The 27,264-nt window shown below is 39.8% G+C and overlaps 1 protein-coding gene across 1 annotated transcript in view; it reads left to right on the forward strand.

The window, feature by feature from the left end:
- Window positions 1-420: 420 nt before the first annotated feature.
- Window positions 421-27,264, forward strand: part of LOC103090956 (tolloid-like protein 1) — a gene marked incomplete at its 3' end in the record, with an annotated part of 71,700 nt that continues 44,856 nt past the window's right edge. The window contains 1 exon segment of the mRNA XM_082931373.1: window positions 421-740. Within this exon segment, the coding sequence (XP_082787499.1) occupies window positions 421-740 (320 nt within the window).

Raw genomic sequence — 27,264 nt, forward strand, 5'->3', positions numbered from 1 at the left:
CGCGGTGATAGTCTTCACTGTGACAGTGCCCATGGTGACAATACCCATGGTGACAGTACTCATGGTGAAAGTGCCCATAGTGCAGTACTCATGGTGGCAGTGCCCAAGGTGACAGTGCTCATGGTAGCAGTGCTCGTGGTGACACTGCTCATGGTGGCACTGCCCATGATGACAGTACCCATGGTGACAATGCACATGATGACAGTGCCCATGGCAACAGTGTTCACAGTGATAGTGCCCATGGTGACAGTGCTCATGGTGACAGTCCCCATTATTCCAGTGCCCATGGTGATAGTGCTCACAGTGATAATGCTCATGGTGATAGTCCTCACTGTGACAGTGCCCATGGTGACAATACTCAGGTTGACAGTACTCATGGTGAAAGTGCCCAGGGTGGCAGTGCTCACAGTGACAGTGCCCATGGTGACAGTAATCATGCTGAAAGTGCCCATGGAGGCAGTGCACATGGTGACAGTCCTCACGGTAACAATGCTCATAGTGGCAGTGCCCAAAGTTACAGTGCTCATGGTCACAGTGCAAATTGTGACAGTGCCCATGGTGACATTGCTCAGGGTGACAGTCCTTACGGTGACAGTAGTCATGGTGATAGTTATCACAGTGATAGTGCCCATGGTGACAATGCTCACGATGATAGTTCCCATGGTAACAGTGCTCACGGTGAGAGGGATCACAGTGACAGTGCTCATGCTGAGAGTTCCCATGGTGACAGTACTCATGATGTCAGTGCTCAGGGTGATAGTCCTCATGGTAATAGTGCTCACAGGGACAGTGCTCATGGTGACAGTTCACACCATTATAGTGCCCATGGTGACACTGCCCAAAGTGACAGTGTTGATGGTGACAGTGCTTACAGTGATAGTCCTTATGGTGATAGTGCCCATGGTGACAGTGCACACAGTGACAGTGCTCATTGTGACAGTGCTCATGGTGACAGTGCTCACAGTGATAGTGCCCATGTTGAAAGTGCCCACGGTGAAAGTACACATGGTGACAATGCTCACTGTGGTAGTGTCCGTGGTGTCAGTGTACATTGTTATAATGCCCATGGTGACTGTGCTCATGCTGAGAGTGCTCATGGTTGTAGTACCCATGGTGACAGTGCTCACAGTGACAGTGACCATGGTAGCCTTGCCCATAGTGAAACTGCCCATGGTGACAGTGCCCATGGTGACAGTGCTCACAATGATATTTCCCATGGTGACAGTTCTCATGGTGAGAGTCCCAATTATTCCAGTGCCCATCTTGACAGTGCTCATGGTGATAGTGCTCATGGTGATAGTCCTCACTGTGACAGTGCCCATGGTGACAGAGCTTATGGTGATAGTGCTCACTGTGGCAATGCTCAAGCTGATAGTGTGCATGGTGGCAGTACCCACGGTGAGAGTGCCCATGGCGACAGTGCCTGCAGTGACAGTGCCTGCAGTGGCTTTGCCCATGGTGACAGTGCCCACAGTCACAGTGCCCATGGTGACAGTGCTCACAGTGGCAATACCCATGGTGATTGTGCTCGCAGTGACAGTGCCCATGGTGACAGTTCCCATGGTGACAGTGCCCAATGTAACAATACTCACAATGAAAGTGCCCATGGTGACAGTGTCATGGTGACAGTACCCATGCTGACAGTGCCCATGGTCACAGTGCTCTTGTTGTCAGTGACCAAGGTGACAGGGCACCTTGTGACAGTGCTCATGGTGACAGTGCCGATGGTGACATTACCCATGGTGACAATGCTCATGGTGACAGTGCTAATGGAGATAGTGCCCATGGTGAGAGTGTCCATGGTGACAGTGCTTATGGTGAGAGTGTTCACAATGCCAGTGCTCATGGTGATACTGCTCAGTGTCATGGCTAACGGTGAAACGCCCACTCTGACAATGCCCTTGGTGTAAGTTCCTATGGTGACAATGCCCACGGTGACAGTACTCATGGTGACAGTGCCCAACATCACAGGGCCCATGGTGAGAGTGCTCTCGCTGCCAATGCATATGGTGACAGTGCTGCTGCGGTCCAGCCTCGGCAGTGCAGGGATAACCCGAAGGGAGGACAGAGTCGGCGATTAAAGAAAATCCACTCACACCAGAGTCAGATGAGATGCTTGCCCTTTTTTTTATTGCCACGCAAAAAGCCCTTTTTATATTTTGTTTAACTCTTATTACACCATTGATTTTTCAACAAATTCTCATGGTTACATTAATGATTATCTAATCATATAACACAATATTATGAATGCTTTCTTTTTTCAGCCTTCTCATAACAATGGTTGCTCAATGTCCCCCTGCGGTTTTCTTTTCTCAAAACGTCTGGCAGAACTTTCGTTCTTTGTTTCAGGTCTTGTGGTTACAGTGAGCTAATACAATCTTAAAACACACAGGCTGTTCCGTCCTTGAGCATTCAAAGGGCCTAACTATTTTCCTGGTATAGTTCTAGATTCTTATCTAATAAAAAATTACCACTAGTTCACACAAAACTTTCTATATTCTAGCAAGGCATAAGCAATTTCTATCAAGTAACTTCTTTTATGCATAAATCTTAGGTTGCTTAGGAGGACATTCAACTTTTATATATATATGTTGCTTTCATGCAAAACATACTGGCAAAATATAAGTTGCCCTTTCCAAGCATTAATATCCATCTTCTCTTTTAATGTGGGCTGTTTCAATCTAAACATTCCCATGCTTGATCCTCTTTCCCATCTTGGAGGACGGGGAGTAGGTAATGGTGGGGGAGTTAAGGGGCTTTTTTGTCCCCCTGATGCTTCATCCCAAGGGGTTTTACTAAATTTCCATCGGGAATTACCATCTCCCAGGGACTCTACATGCCTTCCCCTAGGTTTTAATCCTCCGTCACCACATGCGAACAAACAAAGAAGTACACAGATCAAATAAATGTCAAACCCTTTAGTAATATTCATTATAATTCTATAAAGGCTGAGCTTCATCCGTAGACAACAGCTGTGCTGGTTCCCTTGGCTGTGCTCAAGGGATACTTGTCACATCCGGATGGCTCTCAGCATTTCCCCCTTTTTTATTTTTTAAGAAGGCGGTGTGTAATTCAATTTTTGTACGATGTAGGGCAGAAGTCACTGTTCGGAGGATGACTGGAAAACAAACAATTATCATAAGTATCACTAAAACTGCAGCTCCATAATTTATCAATATATGAGTTAAGGAGTTTTGATTTACATAAGATTTCAGATTATTAAACAAGGAAATTGCAGCTTTTGCGGAGTCATTATTATATTGGGAAGTAGCTAACTCATGTATTTGTGTATGTAATTTTTCTAAATCAACACTCAGGTCACTAGAATTCCATACATTTAAGATATGCATTTGTATTCTTTCCCAAGTATATTCAGTCTCATTAACTTTCAGAGGAGTAATACAGATCCATGAATATTTTTGATGGCAAGTAAGAGATAGGCGAATCTTTAAAGTTGTCAATTGTTGACCAATATGTAATACTGCTTCTTCCAGAGCATCTACCTTAGCTTCCAATTTCCTATCTATAGCTTCTTGAGTGGCCAAAGCTAAAGAAATATTTTTTGACAAAGTATTAGCATATTCAGCCGTTTGTACTTCTTTCACTAAGCTATAAGTCGAGACAGCAAATGATCCTAATATAGCTATCAATGCAGATATTCCTAAAATTAAGGTTGCAACAAATCTCTTAGGTCTTAACAGCAAAGCAGTTTCTTTCAGTATTTTTGACCCTAAGTCGCTATACCATGGCTCCATAAGGGCTACAGGCAACATTATATAAGCAGGACGTTTCAAGAGCATTATTACTTTCGCTTTAGAATTTGGATTTAAACAAGTTGTCAAAGAACATTCTTTACAGGTAATATAAAATCGTCCATGGTGTTGAGCAATCTGTAATTTTTCAGTTCTGTTAGTCAATAATATTGAGTAGGGTGAGGCTACATAAGCCTGAATCTCATACAGAGTGTATTTATTATTAGGTCTATATAAAGTAACTGGGTAAGTGGCAAAAGGTAATTTCCACAATTGAGGCTGATGAAATATTTTGTTTTTGTCTTTATAGGTTAATATAGGTGTTACCCAGCCTTCAGGATACCAGCGATTTATCCGTAAGGGTGTTGGTATAATAGAATTATTCCATGTGTAATCCTTGTTTTTAGATAGATTTTGTCTGTAATCAATCCCAGCATTTTCCAAACTCCAATCAGATATATAGCTCTTTAAACCTGGAATTTCATAATTGGTTTCCATATTAAACATACAAGATATCCAATATGGAAATCCATTCAGAGGATCTATTAAACTCCATTTATTGTCCAGAATGCTATGATTCTCTGCACAATCATGATATCGTGAAGGGTGCTTTCGTTTTGTGCTTCCTGTATTACTGCCTGGGAAGCGTCCTATCAAAGACCACAAGTGGCGTTTGGGGCCCTCTGGGGGGATATAAAATCTAGGCGAGTCAGTTAACAGACCAGTTAAAGATGTGGTAATGCATCCAGTTTTTATCCGAAAAGATTTTTCTTTGTTATATTGCAAAAAGAAACAAATTGGAGGAGTATCAGATTGCCCTTCAAACGTATAATTTTGATTCGTTACAAATTGCCCATAACCTTGTACATTCTGTCCTCCTGTCAAGTCTGGCAAAGAGCTAGTTACCAAAATAGAAGGATCTTTCCAAGTCACAACATGTAATATTGGAGGATCCAGGAAATAAGTCCAATAAGAATCAGCATTAACAAGACCCACCTGCACAGTCAGCAATGTAATAAAAGCTAAAAGTAAGTTGGGGGAAGTTAATGGCAATTTCTGCTGTTGTAACAGGTTCTCTGCATCTTCAGAAAGCCGTTTTACATTAACCCACGTTATTGTTGCAGATGAGCAAGTTAAAGCTGCAAGATGTCGCTTCTTTACTCTGTGCGAAGTGGAAGAGACTGTTTTTTCTGCAGGTTTAGCTTTTATATCATTTTCAAGTGAAAGTTGCTGTAGGGGCGGGATTAACATTTCTGGGTTCTTATTAAGATTAGATGTTTTCAGCAGAGGATGTGGTTAACTCATCTTTAGCAGATTGTGGTAAACGATTCTTTACAGCAGGATGTCTAATGAGACGATCTGGTATCCAGATAGGGGAGTCTGCGTCCTGTGGGAAAATAGAAGCAAAACCTCTCCCAGTGGTTAATAAAACATCTGGACCTTTCCATTTTCCAGTTAACACATCTTTCCATAATACTTTTGGGTATTCTTGTAATCTGGCACTTTCCCAATGTACCATTATTGGGGATTTTTTTTTTTTATGATTTAAATTTAAGTAATTCAGTACAAACAAAGCATGGTTTAAAATATTATGAGGAGAGAAATACTTATAATCATTACTTTGGAGCTTTGTAATCATGGTTTTTAACGACTGATGAGCCCTTTCTACTATTGCTTGTCCTTGGGGATTATAGGGAATTCCAGTTTTATGGGTAATATTAAATTGTAAACAAAATTGTTGAAATGCCTTAGAAACATAAGCAGCCCCATTATCAGTCTTTACTATTTTGGGCATTCCCAAATAAGGAAAGCAATAAAATAAATGTTGACAAACGTCTTTAAAAGCTTCTCCAGTCCTAGCAGAAGCTATTATTACATGTGAATAGGTATCAACACTTACATGCACATAGGCAAGCCTTCCAAATCTAGGCACATGTGTTACATCCATTTGCCATAACTCATTAGGTCGCAATCCTCTGGGATTTACTCCTTGAGGGGGCACAGGATGACATGTAGGACATACAGAACAATCTTTAACTATTTTTCGAGCAGCCTCACGAAGTATATTAAACTGGTATTTTAAGGCTGAAGCATTCTGGTGATGTATATTATGAGATAATAAAGCCTTCTGCACATTGTCAATGTCTACCAAGTAAATTTTTGTTAATTGGTCTGCAAGATTGTTTCCTTTACTCAATGGGCCAGGTAATCCAGAATGAGCTCTGATATGTCCAATATAAAAAGGTTTCCTTCTTTCCCAGAGCTCCTTCTGTAGTGATAATAACAATTCCATAATAGTACTCTTATTATCTGGGATAACAGCTGTCTCAAGGGCAGGGAACAAGTGTACTATATATACTGAGTCTGTATATATATTTACCTTAGTATCTTTAGTTCTTTTAAACATTTCTATTATGGCATATATTTCAGCTTTCTGTGCAGACTTATAGCCTGTGTTAAAGACATAATATTTCTCAGCTATTAGAAGTACAGCTCTTCCATTGGAAGATCCATCAGTAAAGGCTAATGCTGCCTCTTTCAATGGTTTAGCTGAATACCACTTAGGGAATATCATAGGATGTTTATCAAAAATTGCAAAAGTGGATGTTTAGGCAAATGAAAAGGAATTTGCCCTGCATAAGCTGTCAAAGCAATTCCCCACATGTTTTCAAAATTTAGGAGTGTTTCAAATTGATCTTTATTATAAGGTACAATAATATTATCAACATCTTTTCCAAATAATTCTTTGCTTCTTTTTCTTCCCCGAATGATTAAATAACTGACTAATAAAGGATACGAGGCCACAATTTTCTTAGGATTGGAAGGTAAATGTATCCATTCAAGAGGCCCATGCTGCCATAATAAACCAGTAGGAGCCACTGGAGTTGCCAAAATCACTAAATCCCAGTGGAGCTGATAATTTATTCGTGTTACAAATGCCTGAGACAAAGCTTTCTCAACAATTTGTAAAGACTCCTGTGCTTCCTTTGTCAACTGTCTAGAGGACAAAGGATCAGAGTCACCTTGCAATATTTGAAATAGGGGTTTTAATTCAGCTGTGGTTATTTTTAAAAATGGTCTAATCCAGTTAATGTCACCTAATAATTTTTGAAAATCATTTAATGTGTCTAAGTGATCTGTTCTTAATTGAAAAGGAATGAGTCATTTGATATTGATAAATTAACCTTCCCAGGTAATTATAAGGAGGTTCTGTCTGAATTTTCTCAGGTGCCACTTTTAGGCCAGCTATTTGTAATTGGTCTGTTAGCTCCTGTAATACATGATGTACATATGCCTTATCCTTATGAGCTAACAATATATCATCCATATAATGTATTAAATACACTTCTGGATAGATTAATCTAATATTAAAGATAGCTGTATCTACATATTTTTGACATAATGTGGGACTATTTTTCATACCCTGAGGAAGTACCTTCCATTGATACCTTTGAAAAGGTCTTTGGAAGTTAAGTGAGGGTATGCTAAAGGCAAAACGTTTTCTATCTGCTGCATTTAAAGGTATAGTAAAGAAACAGTCCTGTAAATCTATAACTATAATGTGGTATGTCTCTGGTATAGCAACAGGGGATGGTAATCCTGGTTGCAAAGCTCCCATAGTCTCCATAGTCTTGTTAATGGCTCTTAAATCTTGGAGCAATCTCCATTTTCCCGATTTCTTCTTTATTACAAATATTGCGGTATTCCATGGGCTGTTAGATGGTTCAATATGCCCTGCCTCTAGTTGTATACTCACTAACTCTTGAGCAGCTAATAACTTTCCTTTAGTCAAGGGCCATTGCTCTACCCATACTGGTTCATCAGATAACCAGGTAATGGGGTCTGCTGCTCTAATTTCAATGGCCCCTTCTATAAATTTGGATACCCAAGACCTTCTTTATCATTTTTAACTGTTGTCATTATAGGGTAGATGTCTCCTTGTTGATTTTTTCCTAAACCTTTGTGAGGATCATATCCCATTTTCAGCATTTGATTAGTAACTTGTTCATCTGGACTATATAGTAACATTCCCATTTGAGATAATATATCTCGTCCCCACAAAGACATTGGTAAGCTGGGAATAACATAAGGACAAAAGACACCTACCTGATGACTGCCAGCATTCTCCCACCTTAATAATTGAGAACTTTTAGCCACTGAAGGGGCTGTTCCCAACCCTACTAGAGTGTTTTCTACATACTGCAAAGGCCAGTGTGAAGGCCAATCTCTTCCAGCAATGCATGAAGCATCAGCACCAGTGTCCAGAAGTCCCTGAATATTTTTTCCATTTATTTTTAATGTTTTTAAAGGTCTTTTCTTAGTGATTTCTTGGATCCAAAATATCATATCACTGGATCCAAATCCTTTAATGTTTCTAGATTCTGTAGTTAATGGTTTTCCTACTTCGTAATATGGCAGTAACAGTAATTGAGCAATTCTTTGTCCTTTATAGATTTGTTGAGTTTTATTTGGTGGGGACATCATTACTTGTAATTCCCCGGTATAATCTGAGTCAATTACTCCAGGTACGACATGCAATCCTGACAAAGATGTAGAGCTTCGTCCTATTATTAGTCCCAATACTCCTTCTGGTAATGGACCCTTCACCCCTGTGGGTATTTTTATTGTTGGGGAATCAGGAGTTAATATTTTAGAGGTGGTGGCACTGAGGTCCCATCCTGCACTTCCTGGGGTTGCCCTGAGCAATTCACTGATGGGCCGCAAGGGAGAAATGGATTGAGTGCTGGAGGTTGTTGTTGTATAGCCCCTATTGTTTGCTGGGCCCGGGGTTGGGCCCGTAAAGAGTTTCCCTGCTGAGACCCCGTTGAGGGGGTTGTAGGGGGCTGACAAGACATAGATTGTGTGGGATATGATACTGGAGGCAACACATGGCCATCTTTATGATATTTTGACCTACATTGTTTGGTCCAATGATTACCTTTCCCACATCTCAAGCAAGGTGTTTTTGGTAAAGGAAATGAGGGTTTAATATTCATATTAGAGTTATCATCACTATTTTGATACTTACAATCTCTGCTGAAGTGTCCTGGTTGCCCACAGGCAAAGCATATTTTGTTTTTATTTACCTTACCGTTCTGTTTTTGTATCATGTTTAGCATCAACTGAGGATAGGACTCTCCTTTCAAAGCAGCTGCTAGAGCAATGCCTTGCAAAAAGGATGGACCCACATCAGAACACTGTTTAATAAAATCAGAGATATTCCCAGTCTTTCGAATAGGTCGTAATAGAGATTGACAGACTGGATTGGCATTTTCAAAAGCTAATTGTTTAGCCAACATATTTGCTGCATCCTCATCAGAAATAATTCTCCTTACTTCTTGTAACAGTCTAGATACAAATTCTTCATAAGGTTCCTCTGCTTTTTGGCGAACGTCAGACAAAGTGGAAGCTTTTCCTGGCGTTAAAGGCAAAGCTTTCTAGGCGTTAATTGCACACAATGTTACTTGCCATAAAGCCTCCTTGCCCATAGACATTTGCTGTTGGGCAGTATCATAATCTCCCTGTACTAGTAACATATCTAGGGTAATGTCAAAGCGATCCCTGCGTTTATTGGAGGCATTTTGTCTCTTCGCCAATTCTTCATATTCAGTTCTCCACAGCAAATATTGTCCTCCAGTAAGACATGCTTTGGTTACTTGTATCCAATCATAGGGAGTCATCCACCTATTTGCCAGGGCATCTAATAAAGTCATAGTATAAGGAGCTAATGGCCCATAATCAACACAAGCTTTCTTAATTTCTTTAAGCAGTTTTAAAGGTAATGGGTCCCAATATACCTCGTCCTCAAAATCTCCCTAATATATAACTGGAAAACAGGCTGCAAAGGTGTAATCATCATCTAGATTGCCCTTGATACACCTAGGGTGATGAGAAACATCTAGCACCTTTTTCATAGGCGGAGGCGGTGGAGGGCCCTTACTGTTAAAAGTTAATAGTCACAGCCTACCTAATGGAGGGGCCGAGGGAGAAAGCCCTCGTTTGTCTTTTCTCGGAATTGTATCTGTAATGGGGAAAAAATGAGGATTTTTTCTTTGTTCATACTCATAAGCAGCAGCATTTAAATTATCTTGATCAGCAGTCGGAAGCTCCTCATCATCAGGTGCATCGCTTACTTTAACTTTATCTGGCGGAGAAACGCCCTCTAAGTTTTCTTCATCTGAATCAGATAGCTCACAGTCTTGTAGAGCTGCAGCAAGAACTTCTATATTTTGATTTTCCGACTGTACTGGAGAAAGTAATGGTGTACGCTCAGTGGGGGCGGAACACACTTTCCTTTTCTGACCGTCAGGGAAAGAAGCAATACTCTCTTTTATCAGCCCCCATAAGGCAAAAGTATCGACAGGAACCTTTTCTGGACCAAAATGACTATAATATACCTGCAAAGTTTCTCCTACCTTATTCCAAGTTTCTATATTTACAGTTCCTTGTTCTGGAAACCAAGGGCACTGCTCTTGCACAAATTGCAAAAAGGTGGCCAATTGTTTATTGGTAACTCTTATACCTCTACCTTTTAACATATGCTTAACTATGTCAAGAAATAAAAGCCGCTCTTTAGATTCTGCGTGGCCCATATTCAAAAATTACTCACCTTCTTACACCAACCAGTAATCTCAAGGCTGGGGGTCTGCAGCACCCTTGGTGAGACTCCTATCTGTCCGATTAATAAGATTACCACTTCAGGTCCCTGTTCGGGCGCCACTTGCCGCGGTCCAGCCTCGGCAGTGCAGGGATAACCCGAAGGGAGGACAGAGTCGGCGATTAAAGAAAATCCACTCACACCAGAGTCAGATGAGATGCTTGCCTTTTTTTTTATTGCCACGCAAAAAGCCCTTTTTATATTTTGTTTAACTCTTATTACACCATTGATTTTTCAACAAATTCTCATGGTTACATTAATGATTATCTAATCATATAACACAATATTATGAATGCTTTCTTTTTTCAGCCTTCTCATAACAATGGTTGCTCAATGTCCCCCTGCGGTTTTCTTTTCTCAAAACGTCTGGCAGAACTTTCGTTCTTTGTTTCAGGTCTTGTGGTTACAGTGAGCTAATACAATCTTAAAACACACAGGCTGTTCCGTCCTTGAGCATTCAAAGGGCCTAACTATTTTCCTGGTATAGTTCTAGATTCTTATCTAATAAAAAATTACCACTAGTTCACACAAAACTTTCTATATTCTAGCAAGGCATAAGCAATTTCTATCAAGTAACTTCTTTTATGCATAAATCTTAGGTTGCTTAGGAGGACATTCAACTTTTATATATATATGTTGCTTTCATGCAAAACATACTGGCAAAATATAAGTTGCCCTTTCCAAGCATTAATATCCATCTTCTCTTTTAATGTGGGCTGTTTCAATCTAAACATTCCCATGCTTGATCCTCTTTCCCATCTTGGAGGACGGGGAGTAGGTAATGGTGGGGGAGTTAAGGGGCCTTTTTGTCCCCCTGATGCTTCATCCCAAGGGGTTTTACTAAATTTCCATCGGGAATTACCATCTCCCAGGGACTCTACATGCCTTCCCCTAGGTTTTAATCCTCCGTCACCACATGCGAACAAACAAAGAAGTACACAGATCAAATAAATGTCAAACCCTTTAGTAATATTCATTATAATTCTATAAAGGCTGAGCTTCATCCGTAGGCAACAGCTGTGCTGGTTCCCTTGGCTGGGCTCAAGGGATACTTGTCACATCCGGATGGCTCTCAGCACAGTGCCCATGGTGACATTGCCCATGGTGATAGTACCCACAGTGACAGTGCCCATGTTGACAGTGCTCATGGTGATTTTGCCCATTGTGACAGTGCTCACAGTCAAACTGCCATGGGGACATTTCTCACTGTGATAGTGCCCATGGTGATAGTGTCCATGGTGACAGTGCTCATGGAGACATTGCCCATGGTGATAATGCTCATGGTGATAGTGCCCATGGTGATAATGTTCACAGTGATATTGCCGTTGGTTAAAGGTCTCATGGTGACAGTGCTCACGGTGATTGTGTGTGTGGTGACAGTGCACTTGGTGGCCGTGCCCATGGTGTCAGTGCCCATGGTGACAGTGCTCATGTTGACAGTGTTCATGGTGACAGTGCCCATGGTGGTAGGGCACATGGTGGCAGTGCCCATGGTGACAGTGCCATGGTGACAGAGCCCATGGGCAAGGCATTTCCACTAACTATTCTTAAGGATCATGGACACTGCCCTATGCTACGAGACAAGCGGTGAGTGTTGTAATTCTTACTAGTGATCATTTCATGTCACTGATTCTTGCCTTTCTTTATATTTCATAGGATTGTTATAAGTCAAATAAAGAATGAGTCTTATTTTTAAAAAATGAAATATTTTACAAAGTCTAGCATTCTCATATAGAGTCCTTTCAATTCTCCCCACTTTCCTGAGAGGCTAAGAACACTTCACACCATGAACTAGGAGAAGGAGTAGAGCCCTTCCTGATGAAATATATAAACAAAGACAGAGTCTTAGCCTGCTTGCTCTGGAAGGGATCCCGGACCACAAGGTCTTAAATCCTGGTATAAATTAAGAAGTGATGAGAGTTAAACTGGCACTATCACAACAAGAATTCTGAAACACCTTCCAAAGAGACTCTAGTAGTAGATCAGGGAAGGGAATGATACAGTGTGGTAGTACAGGGGGAATGATCAGCTACAGCAGTGAAAAATGTGGTACCTATTGGTATGCTCTCTGTGTTCTTGTACATGTAGCATAGATGACCTTTACAGTGTCCCTCCCATCTTCCCCCTGCATTAGGTGTTCCTTTTTTTTCTAATTTATTTTTATTTATTTATTTTTTGAACTTATTTACTTTATGTATGTACTTTTTTGGCTGCACTGGGTCTTCATTGTTGTGCATGGGCTTTCTCTAGTTGCAGCTAAAGGGGGCTACTCTTGGTTGTGGTGTGTGGGTTTCTCATTGCGGTGGCTTCTCTTGTTGCACAGCATGGACTCTAGGCACGTGGGCTTCAGTAGTTGTGGTTCATTGTCTCTAGAATTCAGGCTCAGTAGTTCTGGCACATGGGCTTAGTTGTTCCACGGCCTGTGGGATCTTCCCAGACCAGGGCTCGAACCCATGTTACCTGCATTGTCAGGCAGATTCTTAACCACTGCACCAGCAGAGAAGCCCTAGGTGTTCTTATATAGAGTCGAAAAACAGAGAACACTGAGTGAAGGTAGTGGTTATTAAAGGCTCAGTATCTACATTCTACCTGTCTATACACCACTTCCCAGCTGTAGATTTGACCCCATTTTTGAATGCTGACCTCATTGTTCAAATTTCTTGCTCTTTGTCCTCACCCTGAAAATTTGTTTCTGTGATGGGTTGAGCATACACAGGGTAGTAGAATCCAGAGGTGGAAGCTGGTTGTAGGATATTTGTGGGCTTAATCTCCTTTAGTGACATTACCGTTTCTGGTTGCACAGATGCCCTACTTCCTGTGTATGACACAGAGCCATAGGATTGCAGGCAGGAGCCAAGTTCTCCACACAGTAAAGACCCCAGTGTGCCTTGGTTATAGTAATATACCTGCCTTCCTTCCTGGTAGGGAAGTGACAGGCTGTGTCCCTGATGGGGAATTTGAGATGGTGTTCCCTGAGCAAGCTTGGCAGAAAGTGATGGATATAAAGGGACCACGTTATTGTGGTCTGCAGTTTTATAATACTGGGCTGCCATAAACATAGAAGAAGCAGCTGTGTGCTTGTCAGTGACGGCCAGAGTAAAGTCTCCAAGTGAAGGAGAATTCTTTTCAGTGCTTCCTGTGGTGTCCCAGTCAAGAACACCCGGATAGGAAGCAGCTGAAGTGGAGATCTGGCTCTTGTCAGTAACTCCAGGTAACATACTTGTGCTAGACTGTTGGTGAAGGTAGGCACTACACATGAGTGTCTGGAAGGAGGTACCAGTAGCTGATGCTGAACTGACGGCAGGAACAGAAAATCTGGAGAAATTGCAGACACTTCCTGTTACGGAAGTTGCATTACTCACCAAAAGAAGAGAATGCTGCAGAGAATTTAGATTTCCAAGTACAGTTGGATTTTGGAAATTTTCTGTAAGAACAAGAGTGTAATGAAAAATTCAGGGAGATTGATAAATTCTCATTATGTTTGAGGAAGAGCATTATCTTAAGGTTCTTGCTATCAGGACACCTCTAATGTCAATACTTACTGAGAAACCAAAAATCAGACCGTTATGATGGTTGTAAGGACTGAGCAGTTCTACACTCTTCTGTATTAACTGCCTGTGCTCCCATGTTTGGGCACAAATGGGCAGAAGACCCAAGTGGTATGGTTCAGACATTGTTCTCTAGGCTGGAAGCAACCTTCTCCCTGCCCTATCTTTCCCTTCAGCCTGCACTAGTATTGACTTCTGTGCTGTTTCCTAGACTGGTAGCATTTTAGAGCTAGGAGGTCCTTAGAGAACTTCTATTTTCACAGTCTCATTTCATGAGGAAGGAAACTGAGGCTCAGAGAGGTCGGGTTGACTTGTTCAAGTTCTCTCATTATGTTAGTATCCTTACCAGGTTTCAGAACCTAAGTATCCTGACTTCCTTGCCAGGACGCTACTCTGAGCATGATACTGCCAGAAAGTAGTAGAAATAGAATTTAAATATATAGGCAGTTTTTTTTGTCCGTTAGATAACAGTACGGCTATTACCATTGTAATCTTCAGTGTCTCACTTTGCTTGTGCAGTTCCCACGCTATTACCTAGAGTTCACATATAGCTCAGTCCAACGGGTAAATTTAAAGAGTCATTTTTACCCTTTTCAAGCCTGGTTTCTCATCCTACCACAAAATGATTACCTGAAAGTGAATTTATTAAGTGCTTTTGGAAAGAAAAAAGTTATCTGATTACTTCAGATTACTCATATCTAAAGTGGTTATAACACCACTACTAATAATAATAGCAGTAATAATTAATCCATGAATAAACTGATATATTGTGTACGATTTATATGGGGGAAGATACAATAAGTTCTAGAAAGACAAAGAAAAATCATGAAAAACATATTACATAACGAAAAAGAAATATATAGGTATTAATGAAAACTGGGGTATGTGGTAAGTATCAAAGCATAATGAATTTACTAACAAATGACATTCTGTACCATACATGCAATATTATGAAAGTGAATTTTGCCCACACTATTTTAGTGAATACTATTAACCAAGAAACATGATAGAAGGTGATTTTGATTGAATTCTTATCCAATACATACAGACAGAGAAAATATATCAGTAAAAATGCATAAAAGGCAAAAATTTTAATCAATATGAAAGTATAGGTAGCCACAATATAAATAGACAAGGATTTAAATGAAAAGTGTTACAAAGCAGAAAGCAAAATAAGTATAAAAGAATTTCATTATTGTGCTCATTCATATTTTTACCCAGCAAGTAACAGGTAATAAGCCTGGTAGAAATATATATTTCAAAGCATAGAACTATATAATAAGCAGAAATGAAGCTTAAAAAGTATCAAGAAGGTTTTTCTATTTATCCTAGAACTTAGGTTACAATCATATTCAACATCCAAGAAGATGACATCCCAAAACCTAAAAAAGAACATCATCACTAGAATCCAATTAAAAGAGATTTTCAAATGTAAGAAAATCCAGAGGACTCCACAATAATGTTTTAGATAAATGTGGAACTTTTTTTTTTTCTTTTTTTGACACGCCGCGTGGCCCTGGCAGTGAATTCCCCGCGTCCTTACCACTGGAGCACCATGGAATTCCCTCAGTGTTGTATTAGAGATTTGGGGCTTGACATTTCCTTTTTCTTATTAGGTAGCCAAGATCTAAAAAGGAACGATGGCTGTTGATCAATGTGCTCTCTGTGTTAGGAAGGAAAGAACTGTAAAAATGAAAAGCAACCTTTCCTTAGAACCTGCGTATCACAAAAAGGAAATAGTACTTCTGATTCAATTTCGAAGATATCATTTAAAAGTTTTAATTGGTAAAACGTCTACATAGTTTAAAAATTAGAAAGAATAAAACATTGAAAAGAAAACCCCTAGATAACCACTTTGGTTTCTTGTATAATATAGGAAGCATCTTTCCTAAAACATATTTCTAAAATGTTTAAATTAAAAACTGTCAAGTGCCAACTGTAATGAGAGAGGCAATAAACGAAAAAAAAACTGAATATGACTTTTCTTGTAAGCTGCCTTTCCTGGTGATACCCTGTTCTGGTCTTACATTCCTTCTCAGTCTGTTAAAATAAGGATTTGCTACAATCAACTTTGTTTTGCCCTGCTCTGAGCAGAATTCACTCTATGCTGTTTCTGCTTTAGTTTAAAATCTTTGGTTCCCATTAACATTGAACTGCAAGCTACGTATTTCTTGAGAGCTCCTCTATACTTTCCCTATTCATTCTTATATTTTTTCCTATCTCTTGGTGCCTGTTTGCCTGTGTTAATGAAAACAATCCTAAATTTCCTTACGTTTCACTCTGTGCCCCCCTATAGCCCAGTACTCTCCATTTTCTCTCCCTATTTTCTTTTTTCAACTAGTCAAAATATTAGTGGAGGAAGACCATTAGAGATGAAACATCTTGCTATATATTGCTAGTTTTCTATGTCACCTGGCTTTTCTGTGTTTCTGCTGAAACACTCTTGAGAAGTCTCTGATTTCATTTTCTACATGGGTATGCTTTAAGGCTCAATATTAGAAAAGAAAGGGATCAGAGTGATCAACGAATGTAGTATCCTAACGTAACAGATAAGGAAAAAAAATCAGGCTTTGTGAGACCGTCAATGATTTGTCCAAAGTCACACAGATAGTAAATGCCAAAGTCAAAACTGAAATTAGGTCTCCAGACTTCTAGTTCAATACTTTTCCTCATTATTCCATGCTATTTTGAATCTACTAGTAAATTGAGAGACAAAATAAATCTAACAAAAACTTTAAAAACTTTATTTTCTTACCAAACATGGTCAGAGAATAGGAAATATCAACTGCAGATTAAAGGGATGAGGAGGCAACACCAGAGGATGTCTAAGTGGCTGAAGCTGAATAGTGCATGTGTCCAGTACAAAGGTCACTGGTTACTGGTCACTGGTAACTTGTGATCATCCAAACTTATTTACAGACAACTCCACGGAAACCCCAAGACTCTACCAAGTGCTAGTAGGTTTGGTAGGAGAATGATGTCACAAAGCAGGCAGTTTAAAGGTGTAAGAAAGCCAATAGGGAGATCCGATCCCCAACAGGATAGCAGGGATTGGTGGAGAGATGGTGGGAGAGCTAAAACAGCACGTAAATTACTGAGCTCTGGGGAGGAAATCCTAGAAGACATTTACTTAACCCAGGCTCTTACATTAGGGAAATCATTGCAACATTTCTTACACACGTTCATTAATATAATTAACTAACACTTACTTATATTCTGCAGAGTATTATATTTTATGTATCATATACTTAGAGCTATATATATCTTATTTAATTAATATCCTTAGGAAGGCAAGAGCCATCTAGTTTGAACTATTACAGTTGTTCTGAAATCATATCTGTCTAATTAGTGAACTTATAGCATCATTTAAGGAGAAAAGTAGGAATTAAGAAACTCTTTTTGTAACTTGGTTAAAGAGTAGGGTGAAGTTTGTTGAGTGCACCTTGTGAAGAATGTTGTGATCCAAGGCTCTTCTCTTTTAGTTTCTTCTCCTTGACTCCTACCTCCCTTGGGTTGCGCCAGGCTGGGCCAGGTTGGACTTGCGGCTTACTTTGCTCTTCTGCTTTCTTTTTTTTTTTTTTTTTTTTTTTTTGCATTTTGGGCATGTTTTTTAGGAGTAGGCTAGATCTTGCATTCCTACCCTCATGGAAGTCACTTGCTGTCAAATTCCAAGAGCAGGAGTCTTCTTTTCAGTGCTTGATGCTTCACAAAATAGACTCTGCCCATTGGACGCAAATACCAGAGAACTACGTGATAGAGCTGGTTGCAGACCTTTCCTCTTCCAGCCTTTGGTTTCAACTGTTTTCCCCACAATTTGCTACCTCTAGTTCCTTGGGCCACACAGGTATCCTGCCATCCAGCTCTTTTATATGTGAGAGACATTCTGAATACTGTTCCTTTTTCTTGGCACAGAAGTATGTACAGTGTGGCAGTTACTGTAATCTCCTCCCCCTTGCAAACAGCCACTCTAGAATCTTGGACCTCTAGGATTCTGTCTTGCATGCTTGGGTGCAAGGCCAAGCAAAATGAAGAGGAGAATAATTAGAGAAGGAAGAGGACATTTCGTGGAGAGCTGGGAGCAGATAAGGTGAAAGGGCACAGGAGAAAAGAGATTGATGTAGATTTTTTGGTTTCTGTGGGAAACAAGTCGACACAATTTGGCCTCATTTTGTATTACCAGAACAGACAGTCATAGATATAAGTAGCTCGATAGTGCAGCAACTGCCATGAATTCTGTACACTAAAGGGAAGAAAGAGTCTTACCTATATTTCTCATTTTGTTTTATGTCATATTACCTTATTAATGGCATTCACTGGTATGTTTGTAGGATACAGATTTTTTTAAATGCTCTGGTTTTGTCTACATGGTTATTTCCTTGTCATATTTTTAAGGACTCCAACGTTGTAAGACATACTGCATGTTTTTCTCTTGACGATTGCTTAACTTGAAGCATCGTGAACGAGCTTGACCTGTTGGATTTTGTGGAGAAACGTATAAAAGTGTCTGTGAAAAAGGCATTGCGGTGAGTCGCATTATGCACCCAAGCGTAAGGAGCAGATATCTGCCATCACCCCAACTTGGCCTGGATTGCCTCTGTTTTAGTTCCCGTGGTTAGTGCTTTGCTCCCTAACCACTCTTGTGACTGTGATTATGTGAGTAAGGGCTGAGTTGCTAATGATTTTTATGTGAGGTAAGCTGGTTTGAGGGAGGAAATCTATGGATCCAGTCATTTTCCTTGGTGGTAAGCTTTCAGGGAGGGGTGCAAAGATTGATCTTTCTGGGGACTTTTCTAGTACCAGGAAGATATCCCATAGATGGGAACTCCAAAGACACACATTTAATTTTTAGGCCTGTTTTTCCTATCATGAGACACGAGTTTTTTCACTGATGGGGATGATGCTTATCTGAGAAGAAATTGTGGAAGGTGTTGTAGTATAGAGATGTGACTTAAGCTTTTAAGTGTTTTTCAAGGTTTTTCCCCTAAGCTTCCTACTTTAGATGGCCTACTTACATGATACTAGTATGTGATGTGGGGCTAACAACTTACTAAATACCTGCAAGCCAGATCAGTGTCTCTTTTCTCTATATTTCCACGGAAATCAAGGGACCCATAGCTACTGCAGGTTAGGGTGGGCGGTGTGAGATTGGGGGAAGTGTGGTAAGACACGTTTTGGTATCAGTAAAATGTTTACATATTAAAATATTCAGTTCCAACATTCAATTCTATTTAGTTAGGCAAACCCTTAGTTAGGCTTTTCCTGGTTCCGAGCCTACGTAACTTAGTTTCTCTCCCTAGTTCCAGCCATTTAACTTTAGCTTGCAGGCTCAGCATCATCTTAACCTCTAAAAGAATCTTACATGTAGGAGGAAGAAACTAAAGAGCTCTATTTCAACACTTAGGAACATGAAGCCCTACCCTAACCTAAACCATTATTCTTCTAGTTAGGGTATTGTCTTTTCCCTTATACCCACTTCCTGCATTTTGAACCCATCAGGTTAACTGAGACATGTCTTGGTGTAACATCCTTAGTTCACGTACCCCTGAGGCTGTCCTTCATTCCTCCCATTGTCACATTTTGATTTAATTCAATACTGGAATCCCCCAAACGCTTGCATGCTACCTGAGGCCCTATGGGATACTGGTAGATTTTGTTAGTGTCAGATACTTAGCTGTCTGATTCTCCAAATATCCCTTGCTCCTATATTTTCCATCCCAGCATACTACATACCCATTAAGGCATTGTTTCATCTCATGTTGGACCCATTCCCATCCAGAGGCCTACTCTTTGCTAGTTCCCATACTTTCTGGAAACCCCGTTATGGCCAGGTCTGGATTTTTGTGTGTTCCCACCCAAAGCCTGTATCTTTTAGCAAGGTGGGACTATAAGACCAACATAGATTTTCTAGTTTCTGATGGACTTATGTCACAATTTGTACATTGCCATGTCTATAGATATTTGTATTATTTGTACTTTTTTGGCCATTATATGCCTATTGGATATTTTTCATAAATTGCAAAAGAATATTTTATGACTTAACACCAAATTGAATGTGCCTAATTGTAAGTTTGTAAACTAGGTTGTGCTAACTTGTATCTTTTCTTCATCCAAGTAGTAATTGACTACTGTTGTCACATTTGTAATCATGTGGAAGTTTTCAGAATTGTAAATAAATGCTTGTGGATTGAAACTTGGTTAGACTATTGACTGTCCCAGATAACATTAAAGCAAGTGATCTTTTTACTCATTCATTCATTCAATAATTCTGACCTTCCTGACTCAGTTTACCCAGCTCAAATGGCTGTGAAGATTACTAACAGTGTTTGTAAGACACTTTCAGAAACTAGAAACTGAAAAGTAAAACTAACAAAAAACATTTGTTATTATAAATAACAATGGAATTTAGTATGCTAGTATACCTTCAGACCTACTGTAGGACATGCTGTTCTTTGCTGTTCCACTTGTGGCAGGATTCGTAGATTTTCTAACAGGTACAGATCCCTATGCCTGATACTGTGAGGAAATGTTATACTTGAGCTCCACTCTTATCTCTCTCAGACATATTTTGGTATTGTCTAAAATGTAAATCCATACTGTCAACCTCTAGCATGATACCAGGCACATAATAGAAACCCAATAAATGTTTCACTGTGAGTGGAGTACAAGTTGAGAGAGTATTTTTGAAGGTTGATTAGGCAGATTAGATTGATTGAAAATCTTTCAGTATTTTAAGTTTGCATCTCTTTCATTCCAGAAATTCTATGTCTAGAAATTTATATATAGCTATACACATGTATAAAGAGGTTCACATTGCAGCCTATCTGTAACAGAGGACAAAAACAAACAAAATACCCCCAAACTGAAAACAACTCAAAGTCCATCAGTATTGGACTGGCCATGTAAATTATGTAATGTGATGCAGCTATTAAAGAGAATGCAATGGATGTACGCAAAAATTGGGAAAATCACTATCCAACACAGATTGCAGGCTATGTATAGTATGCTGCTCTTGTATAAAATACAGGATCTCCATTACGTAGAAATACTTACATACAAGATAGAGCAAGTGTGAATGTAAAGCACTTGGGAAATATCTGAATATACAAGATCCTGGGAGAGTGGGACAACTTTCCATGTCCCCTATGATTGGAGTTCTGAAGGGTGGACACACCACGAACTAATGGACCTCTGCTACCATCTTCCGGCTAAGGAGGGAATTGCAGGCATCAGACTCCTCTTTACTAATGAAGCGTCTTGGCGTGAGGACGTCATCTGGACGGGCGGTGGCGCATGCGCAGTGGAAGGAGGTCTGCGAGCTGCGTGGGCTTGTGCCGAGGCGCTTGTGTTTCGGGGCCTTGTGCTGGCACCGGGGGCGCCGGGTTGGCGACTTTGGCACTCTTGGCGTTGGGTGGGCGGCATCTTGGGGGTCACGTGAGCCAGTGGCATCATGCCCGTGGTCGCTGGGGGTCAGCGTCGCAGCTTTTCCGGACGTTCGTCGGCCAGGAGGAAGGGCGGAAAGCACATCCCAGAAAGGTAATACGCCTTGGGCCCTGGGCGTTGCCGGTGGAGCTCAGAGCCCCTGGGCCTGGGCTTCGTCTCCTGTGCTGTCTCCTGTGACTGTTGCCCCAGCGGGCTGCCCCGTCCGCGCTGTGCTAGGGGGTATCTGTCGTCTTGCGGCTCAACTCACAATAGCTGAAAGGGACAGTGTGTGATGTTCTGATTTCCCCCCATCGTTTTAAAAGAGAGGCTCTGGGCATTGCTCCTCTGGTAAAATGCAGAGGGAGTGCTTTTTAAGATGGGACTGTCAGTGTTGGGGACACTTCTTAATTACCAAAATGGAATCCCCTTCAATTCCTCAGGCTGTGTTGTTTTGGCACAGAAAATGTGAGTAAGAGGACCTGGAACTAAGTTTGAGTGAAAAAACGCACGGGTACTGCCGAATTTTCCATCGAAACAGTTGATTTTTGTTGTCTCTAGGAATGATAAAGGGCGTACCATTGCTTCCTAACCGGTGCCATTTGAGAGATCTACCTCTGTACGTTCAAATAATTAATTGTGAGTCTTTTCTCATGTGGGCAGTAAACCCTTTAATTCCCTAAGACCTTCCTTTCCTCCATCTCATGCCCCATTAAGCCCGCTGCAGTTTATCTCCTGAATTTGTTCTGAATCTATCACCTCCTTCCTCAACATCCTAATACTGAACTCGCCTGTGTGTTGTAATGAGGTCCTAAGTAGTGTCCATATTTCTTGTTTCATTCCAATCCATTCTGCACACAAGAAACCTTAAAAGCAACTTGGAACATTGCTCACAGACATCGCTCAAAAGCATTCTTTTGAGAATAGAAAACAACCTGTTGGCCTTTAAGACTCTGCATGGTCTAGAATCCTCTCTGCTCCTCTAGCCCCATCTTGTGCCACTATTGCCCTCACTTTCTATGCTTCAGATACCCTGAATTAACCTTAGTTCTAACTTATCTTACAGAAGTCAGTTCAGATATGATTTTTCACTGTGATTCCTAGCATTAAGGAATTTTATTATCTGGTTTTGTATGAGGACTAAAACTAAACTGTGAAGGGGAAGAATTTTTTTTTTATTTTTTAATTTATTTTTTATATTTTGCTCTACGTTGGCCTCTCACTGTTGTGGCCTCTCCCGTTGCAGAGCACAGGCTCCGGACGCGCAGGCTTAGTGGCCATGGCTCACGGACCCAGCCGCTCCGCGGCATGTGGGATCTTCCCGGACCGGTGCACGAACCCGTGTCCGCTGCATCAGCAGCCGGACTCTCAACCACTGCGCCACCAGGGAAGCCCGAAGGGGAAGAATTGAGTTCAAACTATTTCAGTCAACGTGCATGTATTAATGATACCTTAGTAGTCAACACCGGGCTAGGTTTTATCAGGGATACAGAAGTTCTGGCCATCTCTGGTTTTAGATATCCCTGATTTGTTGAGACCGTTGCATTGTTTTGTTGCCTTTTATCTGTTTTCAAGATGGGAAAACAGGAACAAGGGAAGTATAGCTTATTACAAGTTGGGGTCGAATAAGTGGAGCAGCAAAATGCAAAGCAGAAAGAAGAGGGACCTCCCATGGAGTGATATGATTTCCATTTTCCAGGAGCATTCATCCTATTCAGGGAGACAGCCTAACATAAAATTTGCCTAACAAAAGATATATTAATAGATGGAAAGACTATCTCCCAGTTGGACAGCGGATGCCTGGGACTCGTTTCATTGCTTGCAAAGTTCCTTTAAAAAAGGTGAGCAAAACTTAATACCGTATTCTTCCAGAAATCTGAATTCACCATATAGAGCCCTGGCTCTCAACCCCATCATACTCTATTTTCCCTTTTTATAGCAAACACTTTTTAATACCTCCTTTACTATCCAGAAATGGAATTTACAGATAAATACAACCTACTTTTGAACTTAATTAAAAAAAAAAAACAATGGAATGCCCTAACTCTAAATAAAGAATAAAGTAATTTATAAGAGAGTAATATGTATCTCAGTATGTAAGTGTCTGGGGGGATGACTATACTAGAAATAAAGAAATAGTCAGTTACTTGTACCATGAATGCAATCAACTATGGACTTTGATTGATACTGCTGTGTCAGTGTTGGCTCATGAATTCTCACACATGAAGCACACTGGTATGGCATGTTGATAATGGGGAAGGCTGTGTGGGATGAAGGAGAGAGGGTATAAGTGGGAACTGTGTACTTTTTGCTCAGTTTTGTTGTGAATCTCCATCTGCTCTAAAGGTAGTCTTCTAATTTAAAAAGAAAAGTGTGTTGCTGGCACTTGAATAACCAAACAGATCAATCGAACAGAGTACATAAATAAGCCAAATACATAAAAGAATATTTAGCAGTGAAAGCCTTCCTTCATATAGGTAGATATTCAAGAAGTGTTTATTTATGTGTCTATTTACAGGCATTCTGCTTGGAGCTGGCAATACAGCGGTAGGCAAAATTGATGGAGTACCTGCCTTCTGGGAGTTTACAGTCTGGTTAGGAGAACATGAAATAAAGAAACATAGAAATAACTGTATCGAAGTGAGCTTATTTTCTTCCATCTAATCTCTCTGGAAGAAAGGATTGTAATACCGCTTGTAAACTCCAGAGGAAGAAACTTTCCTTTGAATCTCATATGTTAGCATATGATAGCATATAAATGGATAAAATAATAAAGGATTTTAAACACATGTTCTTTCTTATTTTATTCTTTCTGACAGAGTTTTGAAAAGAATCTTGCTCCAGAAGAATGTTTTCCCCCTCTTAACAAACTCCAAGAACACAATGAAGAACTTGGGCTGATTATTGACTTAACATATACTCGCCGCTATTATAAGCCAGAGGTAAATGGAACCCGTAATTGAAAATGACCTTCTTTCTGATACTGTAATAATTCATAGTAATTCAGTAGTTATCATCTTATGCTAAGGTGAATCCTGGCCGCCTTTCATGGGTTCAAAAAGTGAAGCTAGTCGTTTCCTTAAATACACATTTGTAATTGCTCTTTCAAAATGAGATTGAAGATATGAATTGAACTATAGTATTTAGCAGTAGGCTCTAGATATACTTAAGAAAGTCTATAAGCTTCCATGTTCTATATTTTGAAAATGAAGTAAACTTTTAGTAGGCATAGTAGTAGCCTAAAAGGAAAGAAAGGTATGTCCATTATGTCTTTAACACTTATTTTAAGCAGTTGCCTGAGCATGTTTAAGCATCACTGTTAAAGACAATTGTTCTCTAAGTTTCATGCTTTCTTTTCCTAATATCTTCTGATATAATACAGAAACCCATGTGTTCTCTTGGCCCATGTAGGACATACCAGTGCAAAAGAACTGTCCTTCTTCTGACCTGTTCCATGGCCTTGGGAGACAGTAACACCTAATGTTTGTCAAGATTTGTACAGCAGTTTGCCATTTAGAAGGTTCTTTCATATCCATTGACTTAGTTAATCTTCACAACAGTCCTTTGCTGTTAAAGTGCAAGTAGTACTGATACCTCCTACTGAGTGCTTACTCTGCAGTAAGCTCAGAGGATAGACAGCTACAATTACTAATTTTAAAGACGATGAAACTGCCTCTCGGACAAGGAAGGATTGAAATTTCAACTCAGTTGTTCCTCTTTTTTTCATTGTGGTAAATTATACATAAATCATATTTATTTTAACCATTTATAAATATGCAGTTCAGTGGCATTAAATACAGTCACAGTGTTGTGTAACTGTCAACACTGTGTATAACCAAAACATTTTCATCATCCTCAACAAAAACTCTGTAACCATCAAACAGTAACAACCCCATTTTCCCTCCCACCGGCCCTCAGTAACCGCTATTCTGTTTTCTGTCTCTATGAATTTGCCTATTCTAGGTACCTCGTGTAAGTGGAATCAACAATATTTATCCTTCTATGTCTGGCTTATTTCACTAAACCTAGTGTTTTCAAGGTTCATCCATGTTATAGCATGTCACAAAATGCCATTCGTATTTTGGCTTAATAAATCCCACTGTGTGTATATACCATATTTTGTTATTCATCGGTTGATTGACACTTGGGTTGTTTCCACCTTGTAGCTATTGTGAATCATGCTGCTACGATCATTGGTGTACAAATATTTGCTCAAATCCCTGCTTTCACTTCTTTTAGATGTGCAGTGTAGGTAGTAGCGGAGTTGTTGGCTCTACGTTTAACCTTTGAGCAACTGCAAAACTGTTTTCTACAGTGTCGTCTTGTTTTTAAACAATTATCACAAATTTTAAACCTATACAAAAGTATACAAAATACTGTGAGTGTTCCTTGTATACCCATGAACTCATCCAGCTTTAATATTTACCGACTGATGGCTGTCATGTTTTATCTATACCCCCACCTGTTTCACCCCATTCCATATTATCTTGAAGCAGCTCCGAGACAACATGTAATTACACCTGTACATTTTTTATACATTTTTGGTATGTGTATTTAAAATATAGTACTTTTATTCCTTAATATCATTTTTAATATTAAATACCCAGTGAGTGCTCAAATTTGCAGTTGTCTCCTAAATATCATAAAAAATTGTTTTTAAGAATTTTGAATTAGATCCGAATAAGGTCAACACTTTGCCGTTGATTGTTAGGTCTCTGAAGTCTTGTTTAATCTATAGGTTCTCCTTCCATGTCTCTCTCACTTTTTTTTCCTCGAATTTTATTTTTAAAGAAACCAGGTAATTTGTCCCATCTGTATTTTCCTGATTACATTCCATGTGTTGGTAACATATTCTTCAATCCTTTTATTTCCTGTAAATTTGTAGTTGATCAGAATGAAGCTTGCATGTTTTGTTTTGGCAAGACAGTTTCATAGGTGATGATGTGTTCTTCCATGGAGACGTATGTAATTGTCTCTTTCTGTGATATTAGCAGTCACTGATGATTCATACCTACATCCATTAATTCAGTTGAGGCTTCAAAAAATGGTGAATTCTGTTGTTTGTTTCTGCACTTATTAGCTGCATATATTTCTATGAGGAGAAGACTCCCCTCCTCAACTATTTGGTTGCCCAGTTGTAGAGGCATGATTCTCTTCTTTTATTTAACAGTTTTCAGAATAATGAGTTGATTCACAAATATCCTCCAGTGGTGACCAGTTTTGTGAAATTTATTTATTCATATCACCGTGGACTCCGTTACAGTTATTATTCTAACTGAGGCCCTATCTTTGGCAAGTTGGAGCTTCCCAGAGACTCCTGAGTCCTTTTGACATGACATCAGTTGTTTCGACACATTTTCAGTGGTCAGAGCTAGGAAATATGTATGTTTGTTTTTAATATTTTTAAAATATGTCATAGGTTCACACTGCTACTTTCCATTTAAATTCAGAACTAGAGAATTTTCACGTATCCTTTTCTGTCTTCTATTGATAGACTACTTTCTCCCACCCCAAGAATACCAGTTCTCAACAATGCCTGAAATTGACTCTATTTCCTAATTCGAATCCAAGTTCTTCTGACTCTATTCTACTATTCTACTTAAATCACAGCTGCTTTATGGCCCTTGAAATGTAAGATAGAACATAAATATAGGTAGAACTGTTTATATCATTTTGAGCTACATGTGCATTCATTCACATAGATTTGCTTTTCCTTTTGCATGCCTAGTAACTGTCCATTCTGTAGTTTTAATGAAAATCTAGTGATAATTACTGGTTAAAGCGCTTTGGAAATAATGGCTCTTATCAGAATGACTGACATACTAAGTTTAATGTACTCTCCTGGTTTATATTCTGCCTCTAATTAATTTTTTATTCTTTCCCTACAAAG

Source organism: Lipotes vexillifer, unplaced genomic scaffold, assembly GCF_000442215.2.
Source record: "Lipotes vexillifer unplaced genomic scaffold, Lipotes_vexillifer_v1.1 scaffold430, whole genome shotgun sequence".
NCBI lineage: Eukaryota > Metazoa > Chordata > Mammalia > Artiodactyla > Lipotidae > Lipotes > Lipotes vexillifer.